Consider the following 18,511-nt stretch of genomic DNA (forward strand, 5'->3'; position numbering starts at 1 on the left):
TGGGGGGCGGGGGTGTGAAATGGGATTAATGCGGGGGGGGGGCGGTCTGCCCCGTCCCAGGGTAACCATAGTAACCCTGGCCAGCCCAGCCCCGGTCTCTGGTAACCATAGCAACCCCGGCCAGCCCCTCTGCTCTGCTCGGCGACCGCCCGCCGAGCGCCCGTCTCGCGACGCGTCCGCGCTGCGCCGCGGTGCATTGTGGGGCTCGTAGTCCCGCGGCCGGCGGGCGGGGGCGGTGCCGGGGAGCGCGGCCGGCGGGACTACAGGCCCCACGATGCACCGCGGCGGCCCGGCCCGGCGGGCTCGTTGCATCAGCGGGCGGCGCGGAGCGTGGCCGGGCGAGGATGCGGCTCTACCTGAGCGAGGGCAGCGCCCAGGGCCTCAAGGTGCTGGCGGCGGCCGGGGCCAGCGGGGCCCGCGTGCGGCTGGAGCGGGTCCCCCCGGACGGTGAGTGGGGCCCGCCCCCCCGAGTCCCCCCTGGCGCCCCCCCCGGGCTCCCCCCAGCCCCCCCCCCGGGGTCCGCCCCCAACCCCCCCAGCCCCCAACCTGCCCGCCACCTCCCAACCCCCCCAGCCCCCCCCCGGGCTCCCCCCCCACCCCCGCCCCCCCGAGTCCCCCCCGGCGCCCATCCTGCCCACCCCCCTCCCAACCCCCCCCCAGCCCTCCACCGGGCTTCCCCCCAACCCCCCAACCCCCCCCTCCCGCCCCCAACCTGCCCGCCCCCCTTCCCAACCCCCCAGCGCCCCCCAAGTCCCCCCCTCCCTACCCCCCAGCGCCCCCCCTGGGGTCCCCGCCCCGCCCCCAACCTGCCTGCCACCTCCCAACCCCCCCCCAGCGCCCCCCCCGGGCTCCCTCCCGCCCCCCCCACCCCCCAGCGCCCCCCCGGGCTCTCCTCCCGCCCCCAACCTGCCCGCCCCCTCCCAACCCCCCAGGCTCCCCTCCCACCCCCAACCTGGGGTGGGGGATTGGGAGTGGGGTGGGCAGGTTGGGGGCGGGGGTGGGGACCCCGGGGGGGGGGGCGGGCAGGTTGGGGGCTGGGGGGGTTGGGAGTGGGGCGGGCAGGTTGGGGGCGGGGCGGGGACCCCAGGGGGGGCGCTGGGGGGGTTGGGGGCAGGGATGGGGGGGATGCCAGGGGGGGACTCGGGGGGGACTTTTAGTGCTCCACTCCCCGGGCTGTCCTCCCCCCTTTCACCCCCTCTGGCCTGGGGCCCCCAGGGCTGCTGCTTCCTCCTCTCCCTCTACTTCCACCTGCCCCCCAGGACCCCTCCCGTCCAGCCTCCTCCTGTTCCCCAGAGAACTGTGCCTCCCCCTCCCCCAGGATTACTCCTGGCCATGCCCCTGTGTCCCCTCCCCATGTCATCGCCCCTTTCCTCTCCCCTTTCTGCCCAGGGCACATCCCCTGTGCCCCCTTAGGAGACCTCCCCTCCTGCCCATGGCCCCCTCACAGTGCTCCCCTCCCTTGCCCTGTTCCCCTCCCACCTGGAGCCCCCACAGGTCCTTGCCAGATGTGTCCTCTCATGGACCATCTTCTATGACCCCCTTCCCGATATCCCTAGGGACGCTCCTAGTGCCCTCTCCCCCTTCTCAGGGACCCCGTCTCTACTGCCCCTGTTTCCCTAGCCCCTTCTTCTCTGGGGTCATCTCCCTCAGGGCCCCCCCAATCCCCCCCTTGTTGTGCCTTACTTCCCTCAGGGGCCCCGCCCCTCAATGCTTCCCTCTCCCTAGGCCCTGGTCTTCTCCTTGGCTCACGCTCCAGTGCCCTAATGCCAAGTGCCTTCCGCTCTGCAGGTCGCGTGGTTCCTTTCCTCACCCACCCGCGGGTGCCAGCCCTGCACCTGGACAGCGGCACTTTCCTCTTCTCCCCAAATGCCATCTGTCAGTAAGTGTCCCCTGCTGGTTTCTGGGCTGGAGGGTCTCCAGCTAATTCACTGGAGGGTCAGCACTCCCTGAGCACACGCTGTCCAGCTGCTGGGTCAGTGCGGCTCCTAGGGTGACCAGACAGCAAATGTGGAAAATCAGGACGGGGTTAGGGGGTAATAGGAGCCTAGATAAGAAAAAGACCCTAAAATCAGGACATCAGGCCACCCTAGCCACTCCTGGGAATGGTGCCCCCAATGGTGCCTGCTGCAGTTGGACAAGGAACTTGGCATCTTGCTGTTCTCGGGTCCTGCCCTGTTCTTGGGCAATCAGCATTCAGGGCTGGGTCCCGCCCCTGGATCTAGGGCCTAGCAACCCTCTGGTTTTGCTGAAGTGTTTCCGGCAGCTTTCAGGGCCCAGCGGGGGAGGAGTTCCTGGTTGGGAGGTGATGGCGGTACCTGGGGAGTGGGCTCTGGTGCAGCGTTTCTCAAATGCGGGGTCTGGCTACCAGGGGCCATAACAGCCGGCGGGGGGGGAGTGCAAAGTATCGGCCTCTTCCCTCCCTCCCTGTTGCTCCTGGATGCGCAGCCCTGCACTGGCTCTGGAGACAGGTGGGGCACAACATTGGAGGTGCAGGGCCTAGGAGCAAGGTTAGTTCTCGACCCGGTGAGGGGTCGGGGCTCAGGCTTCAGCCCTGGGGTGATTGGGCAGCAGCGGGACTTTGGGAGCCTGACCGTGGGCCTTTGGGTGCCGACCCCGAGCTTTGGGCTCTGGCTCCAGTACTGGGTGCTGGTCCCGGCTGTGCGGCTGCGGGCTCCGACTCCCAGCTTCAGCTCAGCGGTGGGCGCGGACACCCGGCTCCACCCATTGCCCTGGGCTTCTGCTGCCTCCCTTGACCCCCCATGCATCCCCCCATGGCCCCTGGTTCCCGCTGCCTCCCCCTCTCACACCCCCCACCCCTATCCAGGGTTTAATCTGTCCTGGGGCTTGCCGAGAACCGATATTAAACAGGCAAGCGTCACTTTGTCCAGCACACTTACTACATGAAGAAATTACAAGGATTTGGGTGTGTGTATGTGCACGTTTGTTTGTCTCTCCTAATGTTAATTAAGTGTTTTAGGAAAACGTGTCAGTGCGGCCGCCAGCGAGAGTTGGTGGCTGCCCTCTGAGGCCACCATAAAACTTGAGTCCCCTGCCTGGTGGCTAGAGCAAAGGGGACATTGGGACTCCTGGGTCTGTTCCCAGCTGTGCCAGTGACCTGCTGGGTGAGCGTGGGGAAGTCAACGCTCTGGGGACAGGCGCTGAGTGGAGTTACCTGGGCTGCAGAATCCCCTGGGCTGGATCTGCTGTGTGCATTCAGCGCTCCCTTTCCTTCCTGTCCTGCAGGTACTTCTTCCTCTTAGCTGGAAAGGAGCCTGACGATCTCACCAATCAGTGGCTTGAATGGGAAGCAACGGAGCTGCAGGTGGGTCACCTGGAGAAGCCCAACTTGGCAGCAACACTTCAGGGCACGACGCTGATGGGGCAAAACGTGGGCTCCCTTCGACGCTGCTCCCGCCCAGCTAAACCTTTGTCTCTGTCCTTAGCCGGCCGTGTCCACAGCCCTGTATTGCCACCTGGTGCAAGGGAAAAAAGAAGTTGTTCTAGGGGCCATCAGGAAACCGTTAACCTACATTGATCAAAGCTTGACCAGCAAGGCCACTCCTTACCTCGCCGGGGTGAGTAACGTACTCCCCAGTGTACGGACTGGGGAAACCGAGGCACGCTGAGCTGAAGTGCCTTGTGTCTCCCACAGCAAGGGCATGGCCGGGTTGGGAATAGAACCCAGGAGCCCTGGCTTTTGGTCCCCTGATCTTTGGAATCGCTTAAATCGTTAGCACAGGGGAGCCCCGACTTCACCCCACAAAGGGCCACGCGGGCAGCTGGCCAAGTGCTCAAAGTCACGTGAAGGAAGCCGCTTGTAGCGTCTGTCTCTGATGTGGTGAGCTCTGCCCGCAGAGGACGAGTGCCAGCATGCAATGCTAGCATTTCGCTCGGGGCTGCAGGGACGTACTACTCTCCTGCAATAAACATGGCTGCACAAAGACAGCCCTGGCTGCTGTGCAGAGACCCCCGGCATCCGGCTCCCCACTGCTCTCACCCTCACGTGCTCTGCTTTCCTCTAGGAGGCAGAATCAGTAGCCGACGTTGTCCTGTGGGCCACCCTGTACCCTGTGTTGCGGGATGAATTCGGCCTGCCAGGTAAGAGCTGCTGCCGGGAGCCGTGGTGCTGGTGCCCCGAGGGTCTGCTCAGCACTGGGCACCTGCGCCCATGTGGGATGACGCTTTTCTTGGCCTCTTGGTGCTGACGCCCTTCTCCTATTTCGAAGATGAACTGCAGGCTCTGAGGAGCTGGTTCCAGACCATGAACCTCTTGGAGCCCTGCAGAAGTGCCGCGGAGTCCGTGCTGACGCCCAAGGGAGCCCAGGAGTTCAAAGCCTATCTACAGAAACAGCCAGGGCCCAGCCTGCACTGGGAGAAGCCAGCAACTAACGAGCCAGAGGTACTGTCCCCCACTTCGCTCTGGCACGGCGGCCCCCCTGCCCGGGGACTGGCTGGGCTAGGTGGACCTGGGGACTGAGCCAGGCTGGGGATTCCCGCAATTCTTCAGAACGCGGAAGCTGTCTCAGGCCCCGTCTGCTCAGCCATGGACCCATCCTGCTGCTGCTCTGTGCCCGGCCCTGGGGGGTACGGTGGGGGGTATCCTTGCTGGTCAGAGAAACCCACAGGCCTTTAAACAGCAGCTGTTCTGAGCTCTGGGCCCCAAACCCAAGTGTGTGCCATAAAACCAGCCGTCGGGGACAACTGAACTGAAACGTGCCTGGGGAACAGCGAGGCTTACGGCGGGTGTGCGGGGCGCCTGTTTCGCGGGAGGAAAAGCTCAGAGCCCCCAGCCTGGAGCAGTGCCCGCCCTTCCCCTGGGCGTGGGGATGCTCTTCAGCCCCATGTTGGAGCGCGGGGCCCCAGCTGGCAGCTTTCTCTGTCGGTGGCGTTGCCTTGAGCCAAGGCCCTAGCGCTGCCCCGCCCTGCTCACCTGGCATCCCTCCCGCTAGGAAGAGGAATTGGCCGAGCGCTCGTTGTCGGAGGAAGAAATCGCAGCTGCTGCGGAAGCCTGGCCCAGAGGCCCGGCAGCCCTGCCCGAACGCTGGCAGCCGCCGAGCCCTGTGTGAGTGCCACGGGGTGGGGAGAAGGGAGCTGAGCGGGGGGCGGGAGGCGCAGCTGTGTAAGGGGCTGGCTCTGTCACCCGTGAAAGGCCCTTTGGCTGGCCCATGATCGCTCGGGGAGCGATGGGAGCGGGTCCCTCGTCCTGTTCTCTCCCTGGGCACCGCACCTGGTTTGGGGGGCCAGAGCCCAGCCATCTGCCCCCAGCCTGCCGGCCAGGATTCCCCCACCCCCTTTGTTCTGCAGCGTCCCGCCGTCCCTGGGCGGCTCATGGCCCTTCTCTCCCCAGGCTGCCAGTGGAGGGCAGAAGGAACATCCTGATCACCAGCGCCTTGCCCTATGTCAACAACGTGCCCCACCTGGGGAACATCATCGGCTGCGTCCTCAGTGCTGACGTCTTCGCCAGGTACGGTGGCCCAGGGCAGGCCCCGGCGGTTTGGCAGTTTTGGCCGGGAGCCTCGGCCAGCCCCCAGCGCAGCCCTGCTGAGCTCCCAGAGGAAAGGGGAACGCAGGGTCTTCCCAGCTGGAGCAGCCGTGTCCCAGCCTGGAGGAGGGCGAGGGTTGGCTGGCAGAGAGGCCCAACTTCTCAGGCTGCAGCCTGGGGGCCCACGCTGCTGTGTGGCCATGAATGGCAGCTGTGGCCCTGGGTACCGCAGCCACTTGTGGTACCAGGGGCAGTTGGTCCGTCTGTCCCGTGGGGTCAGTGAAATAGAAGGGTGCCCGAGGACAGAGCTTAGAGGCCACTTCCCAGAGCCTGCCCCACAACTCCCCCCCCACCTAAGGGGTCCAGCACAGAAGCTCTCAAACCCCATGGGCCTCTGCAGCCCCCGAGGGCAGGGGGGCTCAAGCCACCTCCAAGGGATCCCGTCTCCTAAGGCTCTCCCCCTTCGGCCAGGTATTGCCGCCTACGGAATTGGAACACGCTCTATGTGTGTGGGACGGACGAGTACGGGACGGCCACGGAGACCAAGGCCCTGGAGGAGGGGCTGACGCCCCAGCAGATCTGCGACAAGTACAATGCCATCCACGCCCAGATCTACCGCTGGTTCGACATCTCCTTTGACTATTTTGGCCGGACCACCACGCCCCACCAGACCACGTAGGTGTCGTGCCGGCACGGGAGTCACTGGAGCGGGGCCCACGGGGCCGGACTGGGGAGGGTGCGCGGGAGCAGCGAGACCCGGGGAGGGAGGACGACCCAGAGCTGGGGAGTGTGGGACACTCCCCAGGGGGCTACCATGGCTCCATCAGGACACCGTAGTTGTCCCCTGGGCGTGGCACGTTGGGCATTGATGCCCCGAGCCCTCAGCACTTAACTGAGCATGGACAGATGTTCCCCCTCCGGACCGAGGCACGACCTGCCCCTCGCGTTCCTTGAGCTGCTGCTGCAGTCTGGGGGCAATGGCTGGCAGGAGGCGGGGTCCCTAGTGTAGCCTTTGCTGGCGGGGGGGGGGGGGGGGGCTGTTCTCCCATCATCCTCCGGCATGTCTCAGGATAGCCCAGGACATCTTCCAGCGCCTGCTGGAGCGCGACATGCTGCGGACGGACACCGTGGACCAGCTGCGGTGCGAGCGCTGTCAGCGCTTCCTGGCCGACCGCTTCGTGGAGGGCACCTGCCCCTTCTGCAACTACGAGGAGGCCCGGGGCGACCAGTGTGACAAGTGCGGGAAGCTCATCAACGCGGTGGAGCTCAAGGTACCGCGGTGGGCGGGAGGCAGAGACGCTGTTCCGGCCCCGGCATGCGGGGAGCCAGGGGCATGGCAGGAGACGGGCAGTAAGCGCTTGGCCACTCTGTGTCCCCGACGTGACACTCCCCGGGGAACCTGGGAAGGCGGCTCTTCACTCCTGCCCATCGGCAGAGTCCCTGCCCCATGCACTGTGGTCTCTGCATTCTCCTCCTCCTCCTCTCCTTCCCCTCCCCCCCGCCTCGCTTCACAGGCCGTGTGCTTCCTCCCCGCAGAAACCTCAGTGCAAAGTGTGCAAAGACTCCCCGGTGGTGAAGTCCTCGCAGCATCTCTTCCTGGACCTGCCCAAGGTAAGTGCAGCTGCCCGGGCTTGGGGGCGGTGGAGGAGGGGGGGCAGGAGTTTGGAGGGTGGGGTGGAGAAACCACTCCCCTCCCCATCCTGCGACAGCGGGTTCTAGCTCCGGCTCATCTCTTGTCCCCCGGCAGCTGGAGGGGCGCCTGGAGAAGTGGTTGGAGCAGTCGTGGGCCACGGGTGACTGGACGGCCAACTCCCGCTTCATCACCCGCTCCTGGATCCGTGACGGCCTCAAGCCCCGCTGCATCACCCGCGACCTGAAATGGGGGACGCCCGTCCCGCTGGACGGCTTCCGCGACAAGGTGAGCTGGGCCGCAGGTGGGCGGGGCCGGAGCCGCTCAGCCTGGGACCCCCCACTGCTCACTCTGTCACCGGGAGCGTCCTCTGCCTTGGCACTCCAGCAGGCGTCTGTCTTGCAGCCGTGGGCCTGCTCTGGGGTGGGCTGCGTCCAAGGAACTGTCTGTCATGGAGTCCCCGGGCGATGCTCTGGGATGGCTCCGTACGAAGCCAGGCAGGACTCTGGGGAAGTCTCCTCTCTGGGAGCAGACTGTCCCCAGGGCAAGAAGCTCACACGGATTCCACCTTCCTGGGTCTGACCTCGGAGCATTCAGCATCCTCTGCCCCTCCGTGCGCTTCCCACAGTGAGTCTGCCCAGGCAGGGTCCTGGGGCAGCCAGAGGGTCCTGCCCCCCAACTCCGCAGTCAGATGGGACTCTCAGCCAGCCAGTAAAACAGAAGGTTTATTAGATGATCTGAACATGGTCTAAAACAGAGCTTGTAGGTACAGAGAACAGGACCCCTCAGCCGGGTCCATTTTGGGGGGCAGTGAGCCAGACAACCCCGTCTGCACTTCACTTCTCATCCCCAGCCAGCCCCAAACTGACTCACCCTCCAGCCCCTGCTCCTCTGGGCTTTGTCCCTTTCCCGGGCCAGGAGGTCACCGGATTCCTTTGTTCTCCAACCCTTTAGCTAATTTATTTGAGCATAAGCTTTTGTGAGCTACAGCTCACTTCATCAGATGCATGCAGTGGAAAATACAGTGGGAAGATTTTATATACAAAGAGAACATGAAACAATGGGTGTTACCATACACACTGTAACAAGAGTGATCAGGTAAGGTGAGCTATTACCAGCAGGAGAGAAAAAATACCTTTTGTAGTGATAATCAAGGTGGGCCATTTCCAGCAGTTGACAAGAACGTGCGAGGAACAGTGGGGGGAGGGGGGGGAGAATAAACATGGGGAAATAGTTTTACTTTGTGTAATGACACATCCACTCCATCTTTATTCAATTCCAATTCAGCAGTCTCTCATTGGAGTCTGTTTTTGAAGTTCTTTTTGTTGAAGAATTGCAACTCTTAGGTCTGTAATCGAGTGACCAGAGAGACTGAAGTGTTCTCCGACTGGTTTTTGAATGTTATAATTCTGACATCTGATTTGTGTCCATTTATTCTTTTATGTAGAGACAGTCCGGTTTGGCCAATGTACATGGCAGAGGGGCATTGCTGGCACATGATGGCATATATCATATTGGTAGATGTGCAGTTGAATGAGCCTCTGATAGTGTGGCTGATGTGATTAGGCCCTATGATGGTGTCCCCTGAATAGATATGTGGACACAGTTGGCAACGGGCTTTGTTGCAAGGATAGGTTCCTGGGTTAGTGTTTTTGGTGTGTGGTTGCTGGCGAGTATTTGCTTCAGGTTGGAGGGCTGTCTGTAGGCAAGGACTGGCCTGTCTCCCAAGATCCGTGAGAGTGATGGGTTGTCCTTCAGGATAGATTGTAGATCCTTGATGGTGCGTTGGAGAGGTTTTAGTTGGGGGCTGAAGGTGATGGCTAGCAGCGTTCTGTTGTTTTCTCTGTTGGGCCTGTCCTGTAGTAGGTAACTTCTGGCTACTCTTCTGGCTCTGTCAATCTGTTTCTTCACTTCAGCAGGTGGGTATTGTAGTTGTAAGAACGCTTGGTAGAGATTTTGTAGGTGTTTGTCTCTGTCTGAGGGGTTGGAGCAAATGTGGTTGTATCATAGAGCTTGGCTGTAGACAGTGGATCGTGTGGTGTGGTCTGGATGAAAGCTGGAGGCATGTAGGTAAGTATGGCGGTCAGTAGGTTTCCGGTATAGGGTGGTGGTTATGTGACCATCGCTTACTAGCACCGTAGTATCCAGGAAGTGGATCTCGTGTGTGGACTGGTCCAGGCTGAAATTGATGGTGGGATGGAAATTGTTGAAATCATGGTGGAATCCCTCAAGGGCTTCTTTTCCATGGGTCCAGATGATGAAGATGTCATCAGTGTAGCGCAAGTAGAGTAGGGGCGTTAGGGGACGAGAGCTGAGAAAGCTTTGTTCTAAGTCAGCCATAAAAATGTTGGCATACTGTGGGGCCATGCGGGTACCCATAGCAGTGCCGCTGATTTGAAGGTATACATTCTCCCCAAACGTGAAAAGTCACGAAGTTCAGCCACCAGGTTTGCCGTGACATTATCGGGGATACCGTTCCTAACGGCTTGTAGTCCATCTTTGTGTGGAATGGTGGTGTAGAGGGCTTCTACATCCATAGTGGCCAGGATGGTATTTTCAGGAAGATCACCGATGGATTGTAGTTTCCTCAGGAAGTCAGTGGTGTCTCAAAGATAGCTGGGAGTGCTGGTTGCTTAGTGCCTGAGGAGGGAGTCTACATAGCCAGACAATCCTGCTGTCAGGGTGCCAATGCCTGAGATGATGGGGCGTCCAGGATTTCCAGGTTTATGGATCTTGGGTAGCAGATAGAATACCCCTGCTCGGGGTTCTGTGTGGATTGGTCCTTGTGCTTTTTCAGGGAGTTTCCTGAGCAGATGGGGTAGTTTCTTTTGGTAACCCTCAGTGGGATCAGAGGGTAATGGCTTGTAGAAAGTGGTGTTGGAGAGCTGCCTAGCAGCCTCTTGTTCATATTCCGACCTAGTCATGACGACGACAGCACCTCCGCACAGACGCACCCCTAGAACCCCGACCAGGGGTATTCTATCTGCTACCCAAGATGTAGCTCACGAAAGCTTATGCTCAAATAAAATTTAGTCTCTGAGGTGCCACAAGTCCTCCTTTTCTTTTTGCGGATACAGACTAACACGGCTGCCACTCTGAACCCTTTAGCTATCACCTTGCAGGGGGGAGCAGGGCCCAGGCCATCAGGAGACAGAGTGTTGGCCATTTACATACACTGGCCCTTTGCTCTGCAGCAATTACACCCTCTGCCTTATTCCCACCACCTAGAGACTTAAGAAATGCATAGGGGAAACTGAGGCACGCCTACAGTATTTAGAGGAAACATTAAGAACAGTCCCACTTCGTCACACCGTCCTGCTACATCCCTGGGTGCCCCCTTGGCATGGGGGTGCCGTGTATGTGCTCTGGGCGAGGGCAGCAGGCTCAGCCTCGGAGACTGACCTGGCCAAAGGCGAGCGAGCCCCTGCCTGCAGGAGGAAGCGACCGCAGCCCCCCCACACAGCCGCCCATGTGCCGCTCCGTCCCCACAGGTGTTCTACGTCTGGTTCGATGCCCCGATCGGCTACCTGTCCATCACGGCCAACTACACCGACCAGTGGGAGAAGTGGTGGAAGAACCCGCAGCAGGTGAGGTGCCGTCGAACCCGGCCCCCCTCGGTGGGTTGGGATCTGGCCCCAGCTGGGAGGGGAGCTGGGGAGTCGGGACTTCTGGGTTCTGCTCCGGATCTGCAGCCTGTCCCCCCCCCGGCTCGTGGTGCCGTGGCTGGGAAATGTTCTAGGAGGCAGAGTAGGAATCAGTGGTTCCCGGGGGGGTGGGGGAACCCAGCTGGGACTCGTTAGGAGTCTGGAGTGGGCAGAACTTGCCAAGGAGACGAGAAGGAGCAAGGGACGGGGCAGCGCCCACGGTGCCACCCAGCTCTAGGGCGCATGGGGGCCAGGCTGGCTCTGAGGGTGGGACTGACCCCTTCCCCCGAGCCGTGCCCCTGGGCTTGGCACCACTGGGACTGGACCCCTCCCCCTCCACCCCCTTCCAGGTCCAGCTCTACAACTTCATGGCCAAGGACAACGTCCCCTTCCATAGCGTCGTCTTCCCCTGCACACTGCTCGGTGCTGAGGATAACTACACGCTGGTCAACCACCTCGTCGCCACAGGTACCGCGGGGGGGGCAGTGTGGGGCAGGCCAGTGAAGCTGGGGACGGTGCAGGGGTGGGGGGCCGGGCAGGGCTGGTTGCTAGGGGGCAGTGCTGGGTGGTCCAGGGAGGGGCTGGGATGGGGGAGCCCGGGCAGGGCTGGTAGCTAGGGGGCAGTGCTGGGTGGGCCAGGGAGGGGATGGGGGGTAGGCTCCAGGGGATGATGTGCAGACTCCAGTCTCTCGCGCCGTCCCCAGAGTACCTCAACTACGAGGACGGGAAGTTCTCCAAGAGCCGTGGCGTGGGGGTGTTCGGGGACATGGCCCAGGACACGGGGATCCCTGCTGACATCTGGCGCTTCTACCTGCTCTTCCTGCGCCCCGAGGGGCAGGACAGCACCTTCTCCTGGACCGATCTCATGCTGAAGAACAACTCGGAGCTGCTCAACAACCTGGGCAACTTTGTCAACAGGTACCGGGCGGGCCCCGCGGGGGGCGCCAGGTGCAGAGGGGTCTGTAGGGGTTGGGAGCTGGGGCGGGCTGTGGATGTGGGAGGAGATGGGCCAGGCTTGGCGTGTGGGGCGGTGAGGGAAAGTGGTGGGGATGTGGCTGACTCTCCCTCCCCCCACCCAGGGCCGGGATGTTCGTCTGTAAGTTCTTCGGCGGGCGCGTCCCCCACATGGAGCTGGGCACGGACGACAAGCGGCTGCTGGCTCACGTCACCCTGGAGCTGCGCCAGTACAACCAGCTGCTGGAGAAGGTCCGGTGCGTCCCGGGGGCTGAGGGGCACCGGTGGGATGGCGCTGGCCCGGCCCTGCCCGGCTGCGGTCAGTGTACGGTGGGGGGCACAGAGTGGCCAGCCCCCAGGGACCCCGCTGCCCTGTGTTGGCTTGTGCCAGGAGGGCGTGGCCTGGGGGGGTACATGGGGGGTAGCTGGCAGAAGAGGCGTCCGTGCCCCGTGCAGCCAGGGACAGCAAGCTGGAGAGATTCCTTCCCCAGCCCATCGTGGCGGGCGGCTGGCGGGTCTCGCCCGCGTGCTCAGGGTCCATCCGGTCGCCGTAAGTGGGGTCGGGCAGGAATCTCCCCCGGGTCAGATCGGCCGAGATTTTCACCTCCCCCTGCAGCAAGGGACCTGGGCAGATCTGAACTCACGTCAATGGTGACTTCTCTGGAGCGTGGGCTCTGGAACCCAGGATTGGAGGAGGTCGGAGGCCAAAGGTGGGGTGGGGGGCAGGTTGTGGGGCCTGCGATGTGCAGGGCAGACTAGGTGATCACGCTGCTCCATGCTGGTGCAGAGTCTGAGTCCCTGTCTCTTCTCTCCCCCCCACCCCCCCCGCGTGCAGGATCCGGGATGCCCTGCGCTGCATCCTGAGCGTTTCTCGCTATGGCAACCAGTACATCCAGGTGAACGAGCCCTGGAAACGGATCAAGGGTCATGACGCTGACAGGTAGGGGGCAGGGCCAGATCCACCCACCAGCTCACCCCTGGAGGGCAGAGGAACACCCCGGGGGGGAGGGAAATTGGGGCTGCCTGGCTCAGCAGGCAGGGGAGCTGTTCCAGGGGCTTAGTTAAGCCCTAGTGACCTGGTGAATGGGCCAAACTCATCTCCCGCCACTTGATATGGGATCCCCTCCCTGCTACCCCGCTCTGCCCCTCACTCCTGACCCACAGTCCCCTGCTCTCCAGGCCCTGGGCTCCCCACACCACAGCTCTGCCCCTCAATCCTGACCTGCAGCCCCCTGCTAGCCCAGCTCAGCCCCAAACCTGGGCTCCCCCCACAGCTCTGCCTCGCAATCCCAACCTGCCCCACTCTGCTGGTGCCCCTCAATTCCAACCCGCAGCCCCCTGCTAACCCAGCCTCCCCATGGTGCTGATTTCGGCCGTTAGTTTTGCGGCTGGGAGCCAGGCTGACGCCCCCAAACACACTATGAGATTGCTGGAGTCTGTGCCCTGCTCCGCACTCCCCCCAGCTCTGACGGGGGGGTCCCGTTTTTCAGGACTCGGGCGGGCACCGTGACAGGCGTGGCCGTCAATATCGCCTCCCTGATCTCAGTCATGCTGCAGCCATACATGCCCAGCATCAGCGCCACCATCCAGCGCCAGCTCTGTGTGCCGAAGGCCTGCAATGTGCTGACGGACACCTTCCTCTGCCTCCTACCCCCCGGGCACCAGATCGGCACGGTAGGCACGCAGCCAGGGCCTGGCATGGGGGCTGGCGGAGTGGGGGGGTGGAGGGAAGGCAGTGGGCAGGCCGGGCGGTGGCTCAGCTGGCTGGGGGTTAATGTCTCCCCCGCTCCTGCCAGGTGAGCCCCCTGTTCCAGAAGCTGGAGAGTGAGCAGATTGAAGCCCTGCGGAAGCGGTTTGGTGAAGGGCAGGTGAGGAAGGGGGAGCCCCAATCGTGATCCCTGCCCGTGGAATCCGTGACACTCTGGGGCCTGCTCCTACAGGGAGCCATTTCCTGGGAGCTGGAGCAGCCCCCCCAAAACCTCCTGTGTTGCATGACCTGCTGCTGGAAGTAAAGCCCAGCCTCACCTTCTGTGCGGGTGGGGGCTGCCCCGGCTGGCTGACTGGAAGGAAGCGCCTGCCCCCCAGGGGAGCAGGGGTGGTGCACAGAAGAGCCCCTGGTTCCTGAGTGACATGACATTGGGAGGGGACCCCGGCCAGCAGGGAGTGAGTGAATCCCTCTGCGCCCAGGGAGAGCGGGAACCCCTTGCTTGCCTTGCCCAGCCGCATGCTTTGCTGTCTTGCTACCTGTCCTCACCTGCTCTCTCCTCTCTCCTTTCCCAGCTGGAAGACTCCACCTTGGAGCTGAAGGTAATACTCGCCCTGCTCTGGGGCACGCCTGGGGCTTGGCGGGGGCCCGGGTGGGGGCATGCGTGCCAACCCCTGTCCCTTCCTTTCCTCCCACCCCCTCCAGTGCAAGGGCCAGATGCTGTGTGGCCCAGCCCTGCAGGAGTTAAGCATGGGTGGTGCCCCCTCCAATGCTATGGGGGCACTGCCCTACATCCTGCCTGGCTCTCCCTCAACCCCCCGGAGAGGGGGCTCTGCTGGGCCTGGCGAAGGCCAGGCAGAGCCTGCTGTGTTGGGACTCCCTGACTTCCCTTCCCCTCCACAGGCACATGCTGCCTACGTGGCCTCGGCCGACGTGACACCCCCTGGGCCTGGGGGAGGCGTGGTGCTGGCAGGGGACCCCCAGAAGGCCGAGGAGCTGGCCGAGGAGCTGGCCAAACAGGTGAGCGGCACCTCTGCTTGTGCTCAGGGCAGGCTGCGTTCCTGGCAGGGCGAAGCCCCCCAGGGCCAGGTATCAGCTGTGGCCCTGCGGCTCAGACTCTCCCCCCACTGGGGCCAGAGCCTCTCCAGCTCTGCATGGGGCAGGAGGGAGCCAGAGCAGTGAGCTAACAGCTGCCCTCTGTGCCCAGGCCGACCACGTGCGCCAGCTGAAGGCCAGCAAGGCGGAGAAGGGGCAGATCGATGCTGAGGTTGCCAAGCTGCTGGAGCTGAAGAAGCAGCTGGCGCTGGCTGAGGGGAAGACCCCTGAGCCCCCGGCCCCCAAGGGGAAGAAGAGGAAATAGCTCCTGAATGCCTCAGAACAGCAGCTCCACTGACAGTGGTGGTTCTCCCCCTGCTGGGGGGATCTGCACCTGCCCCCTCCAGCCCCCGAAGAAATACCTGTGAGCAGCCCAAGCCCAGCCTCCCCTTTGGGCCCCTCCTGCAGCAGCTGCGCCGAGTGCAAGGAGCCCCTGACCCACCCACAGCCGGGCTGAGCCTACACAAGGACCCGGAGAGCCACGCAGGCGTACGGAGTGTAATGGGGGAAGCGCTGACCGCGCAGCAATGTACAATAAAGGGTTTGCTCGACATGCCGTGCTGCTCATTACAACAGCCCCTCCCGCCGCGCCGGGAGTCACCGGCCCTCGTTCAATAGCCATTAGTCACGGGGGGCTGTGCCAGCTGGCAGGGGAAAACATGGCCTGGTGCCTGCTAGCCCCAAGCACTGCACTGGCACAACCAGGAGGGGGAGCTCCTGCCATCCAGGTCCTTTGCCAGCTCTCCCCATGCAGCACCAGCAGACATAGGGCCCCCCGGGGCTGCTGTCTGTCATTCTGCCCAGGGCAGCCACTGGTCCGTTCACCCTCCGGTCCAGCCCCTGGCTCTGCACAGCTGTCTTGGGACAGGGGGGCAACACCCCACCAGCAGGCCTCAGTTCAGTCAGCACCAGGGCCTAGCTGCCCCCCTGTGAGTCCACAGGCAGAGGGCATTGCAGCCCCTTGGGCTCAGTTCAGCCCTACACCTTCTGCAGGTTCACCATGCGCTCGATCAACGCCGCCCTGGTGGCCTCCACCTCCGCGCTCAGCCGCTCGATCTCCTGCTTGAGCCGCTCGTTCTCGGCCATCAGCTCTGTCACCCTCCTCTCGTTCTGCTCCTTCTCCCTGCTCCGCTTCTTGCCCTGCCCCTGGGGCTGGCTGCTTCTCTTCCTCTTCAGGCCACAGGCCGGGCCTGCCCCCTCCTCGTCCTCTGTGCAGGTCTGAGCCGGGGAACTCTGGCTGGAGTCCGATTCAGGGAGCCCTGCCAGCTCCTCGGCCGTTCCGCTCAGCAGCTCCAGCAGCTCACTTGTCAAGCTGGCATCCAGCTCGCAGCTCCCAGGGGCATCGCCTGTCGACTCCACCAAGGGGGCCGGGAAATCCAAGCCCCATAGCAGCGCCGTGGCATCAAGCGTGGCAAGGTCCTTCTGGAGAGAGAGTGTGTGTGTGTGTCAGTGGGGCCAAGGGGCAAGCCGGGCTAGTGGACCCCCCCTGCCTGCCCCTCACTCACCTGTTCCACTCCCCCAGGGGGCAGGGATGTCCCCCCATTCTCATCTGAGGACAGCACCTCCTGCAGGTCCTCATACCAAGCCTCCAGCTCCCAGCTGGGCAGGGAGGCAGGTACCGGCTCGGCTGCCATCGTCAGGTCTGGGCCAGATAGTCTCCCTGGCTAAAGAGGGAGAAAACCATTAGCAGCAGGCCCAAAACCGGGCCCAGGGGGCACCATCCAAAGCTCCCCTCAGCACCCCTACAATAAAACAAACCAGCTGCTCAGCTGCTGCCGGAAGAGCTGAAAGGGGCCATGGGAGAGGCTCTGAAGGCCGACGCCACCTCCCTCAGTCATGCTAGGTAGGGCCATCGGCAGTCAGCCCAGAGGCCAGGCAAGGACACAAGGCCCTGGGGAGAGGGCAGCATGGCTCAGCTTGATGCCCTGGCAGGAGGAGCTGTGGGCAGGTGGAGGGCTGCCCTCCTGGGCATCTCCACAGCCTCAGAGTAGGGCAAGCCGGTTCCCCAGCCTTTGGCATCAGCGAGCAGAAACTCCCTTTCACGGGTCCCACAGAACACTCATCTCAGCTGGGTCCTACCCTAACGCGTAACGACCGGCCCTGGGCCTTACCTGCTCTCACGTGTGGTTATGTATGAACATGCACTTTCTTCTAGAAGACTGCGGGGAAAAGCAAAGACAGAATCAGACAAGGCAGCCGTTTGGCAAATCCCCCCATGGGCCCAGAACCAGGCAACACTAGCAGGGATGGAAAGGAAGGTGTGACCCAAAGAAATCTACTAGGACCCACTGCCTGCTTTCCCCTCCAGCGACCCCAGGCCTCCTCCCTGCTGGGAACCACTGCCTGCTCCAGCCCGGTGTGACCCCAGGACCCCGCCCCGCTGGGAACCGCTTCCTGCTCCAGCCAGAGGCTATTTTTAGCCCATGACGTTGTGGGAAGTTTCAAGCAATGAGACAACCCTCCCGCCTGCCCCGCTGTGGCCCTCTCCCAGCCGGCTGCTTCCACCCCACTGCTGGGGGAAGAGCAAGGATCTCCTCCCAAGTGCTAGAAGTGCAGCCACCAGAGGCATTGCTGCTGAAAGCCGCCCTGAGCCGGGGCTTTGCGGCTGGGATCAAAGGCCAAGGGGAACTGGATTCTCTTGCTCATAGAGCAAAGCTCGGCAGCCTCAGGCCGAGCTGGCCTGGGAGCCCGGGTTAGAGGAGCTGCCTTGTCTAACACTGCGCTCGCCCCCATGGTATCTTGGCATCTTCCTGGTAGGGCAAGGTCCCCAGTCTCCTTCTACTGCCCGCCCAGGGGCTCCTGGGCCCTCCCTGGGGGGGTTCGCTGGCCAGTTAAGGCAGCATTTCAGAACAGTGCTTCCAAAATAACCCCCAGAGAAACTCCAAGGGCTTTCGTCAGCCCTCCTGCACTGCGCTTCTGGGGCGACTGATGCAAGAAGGCGGCTGAGGTAGAGGCCTAGAACCACCTTGGGGCCTGGCTGCATGGAGCCGGCCCAGAGGAGTGGGAGCAGAGGCTGGGTGGCTCAAGTGTCTCAGTAGCACAGGGGAAGGAAGTTGTGTTCTCCCCGCCCCCAAAGCCTGCTACAGCTTTGCAGGGTAAGCAGCCAAGGAGCTCCTGGAGCAGGAGGGCCTGGTCTCCCCAGCCCAGCACTTGAGCCATGGGCCCCGCTGCTCATCCCAGGCAAGTCTAATATGCCCCTCACCCTGGTCTAAGTGCCACGGTGGGGTGGAGAGAATTCACAGCAGAAGTCTGGAAATTGTATCAGGTCCCTAGCTGCCAGCAGCTGGCCCTCCCTGCGTGGGGCAGGGGCCTTGGGGTTAGGGGCGCCCCCCCCGCACCACGGTAAGGACACTGACTGCAGGGGTCAGGAAGGGAAGGGCTGGTCACGCACAAGGTCAGAGCTAGGACTAGGACCCAGGAGTCCTGGCTCAGGCAGTTTCCTCCCTTCCCTCGGACAGAACCAGAGCAGCCCAGCCACTGAATAGCTCCCACCACGCCACGACTCCTGGCACCATCCCTACCCAGAGATGGGGCAGAACCCTGGAGTCCGGGCTCCCAACCCCCCCATGGAACCCAGGAGTCCGGGCTCCCTGCCCCGACCCCCGTCCCCCCGCCATGGAACCCAGGAGTCCGGGCTCCCAGCACGCCCCGCCCCCCATGGAACCCAGGAGTCCGGGCTCCCAGCCCCGACCCCCCTCCCCTCGCCATGGAACCCAGGAGTCCGGGCTGGCAGTTTAGCCCTGCCCACAGGGCGGCTGGTGATAAGGCCCCGGGGGCTCGGCCCCCCCCCCGCACCTTCCTGCGCGGCCCCTGCTCCCCCTGGCCCCGGCTCCCGCGCTGCGCCCGGCTCATCCTCGCCCGCATCTTCTCCCTGCTGCTGCCGGTCCGGAACCGCCGCCTCGGCCGCCGCGCGCCCTTTAAGGAGCCCGCATGACGCAACCCTTGCACCAGCTCTGGCCAATCGGCGGCGCCGCCTTGGCAACGCGTCCCCCGCCGTCGGC

General features: G+C 63.3%; 2 protein-coding genes across 5 annotated transcripts; one reads left to right on the forward strand and one right to left on the reverse strand.

Moving 5' to 3' along the window:
- The first annotated feature begins 231 nt into the window (after window positions 1–231).
- Window positions 232–15,061, forward strand: MARS1 (methionyl-tRNA synthetase 1). Of its 2 annotated transcripts, XM_037884240.2 has the most exons (22): window positions 232–447; window positions 1,789–1,879; window positions 3,244–3,322; window positions 3,444–3,575; window positions 4,023–4,098; window positions 4,227–4,399; window positions 4,950–5,062; window positions 5,348–5,464; window positions 5,954–6,157; window positions 6,552–6,753; window positions 7,019–7,093; window positions 7,230–7,400; window positions 10,604–10,699; window positions 11,107–11,224; window positions 11,461–11,674; window positions 11,836–11,967; window positions 12,546–12,650; window positions 13,201–13,384; window positions 13,507–13,578; window positions 13,991–14,017; window positions 14,319–14,435; window positions 14,623–15,061. In XM_037884240.2, the coding sequence occupies exons 1-22, from the start codon at window positions 345–347 to the stop codon at window positions 14,773–14,775; spliced, it is 2,754 nt and encodes a 917-aa protein (XP_037740168.1). In that variant the 5' UTR covers window positions 232–344; the 3' UTR covers window positions 14,776–15,061. The 2 variants fall into 2 exon arrangements, with proteins under 2 accessions (XP_037740168.1, XP_037740169.1); XM_037884241.2 differs by lacking the exon at window positions 13,991–14,017 and having other exon boundaries at window positions 233–447.
- DDIT3 (DNA damage inducible transcript 3) lies at window positions 14,995–18,462 on the reverse strand. 3 transcript variants are annotated; one of them, XM_037884247.2, is made up of 4 exons: window positions 18,306–18,462; window positions 16,622–16,669; window positions 16,016–16,174; window positions 14,995–15,929 (listed from the first exon to the last, which is right to left on the reverse strand). In XM_037884247.2, exons 3-4 carry the CDS (start codon window positions 16,142–16,144, stop codon window positions 15,489–15,491), a joined length of 570 nt encoding a protein of 189 aa, XP_037740175.1. In that variant the 5' UTR covers window positions 16,145–16,174; window positions 16,622–16,669; window positions 18,306–18,462; the 3' UTR covers window positions 14,995–15,488. The 3 variants fall into 3 exon arrangements, with proteins under 3 accessions (XP_037740175.1, XP_037740173.1, XP_007053258.2); XM_037884245.2 differs by having other exon boundaries at window positions 14,995–15,932; window positions 18,306–18,461; XM_007053196.4 differs by lacking the exon at window positions 18,306–18,462 and having other exon boundaries at window positions 14,995–15,932; window positions 16,622–18,250.
- Between the last annotated feature and the right edge of the window lie 49 nt (window positions 18,463–18,511).

This window comes from Chelonia mydas, chromosome 20 (genome assembly GCF_015237465.2).
Source record: "Chelonia mydas isolate rCheMyd1 chromosome 20, rCheMyd1.pri.v2, whole genome shotgun sequence".
Lineage (NCBI taxonomy): Eukaryota > Metazoa > Chordata > Testudines > Cheloniidae > Chelonia > Chelonia mydas.

What these genes read in the sequence shown, in the direction of transcription:
- MARS1 (XM_037884240.2), top strand. Translation starts at nt 345, where the DNA reads ATGCGGCTCTACCTGAGCGAGGGCAGCGCCCAGGGCCTCAAGGTGCTG. An exon ending in TGGCAGCCGCCGAGCCCTGT is followed by an intron (nt 5,063 to 5,347) that starts GTGAGTGCCACG and finishes TTCTCTCCCCAG; the next exon opens with GCTGCCAGTGGAGGGCAGAA. An exon ending in TGGACGGCTTCCGCGACAAG is followed by an intron (nt 7,401 to 10,603) that starts GTGAGCTGGGCC and finishes CCGTCCCCACAG; the next exon opens with GTGTTCTACGTCTGGTTCGA.
- DDIT3 (XM_037884245.2), bottom strand. Translation starts at nt 16,144, where the DNA reads ATGGCAGCCGAGCCGGTACCTGCCTCCCTGCCCAGCTGGGAGCTGGAG. An exon ending in CCCCTGGGGGAGTGGAACAG is followed by an intron (nt 15,933 to 16,015) that starts GTGAGTGAGGGG and finishes CTCTCTCTCCAG; the next exon opens with AAGGACCTTGCCACGCTTGA.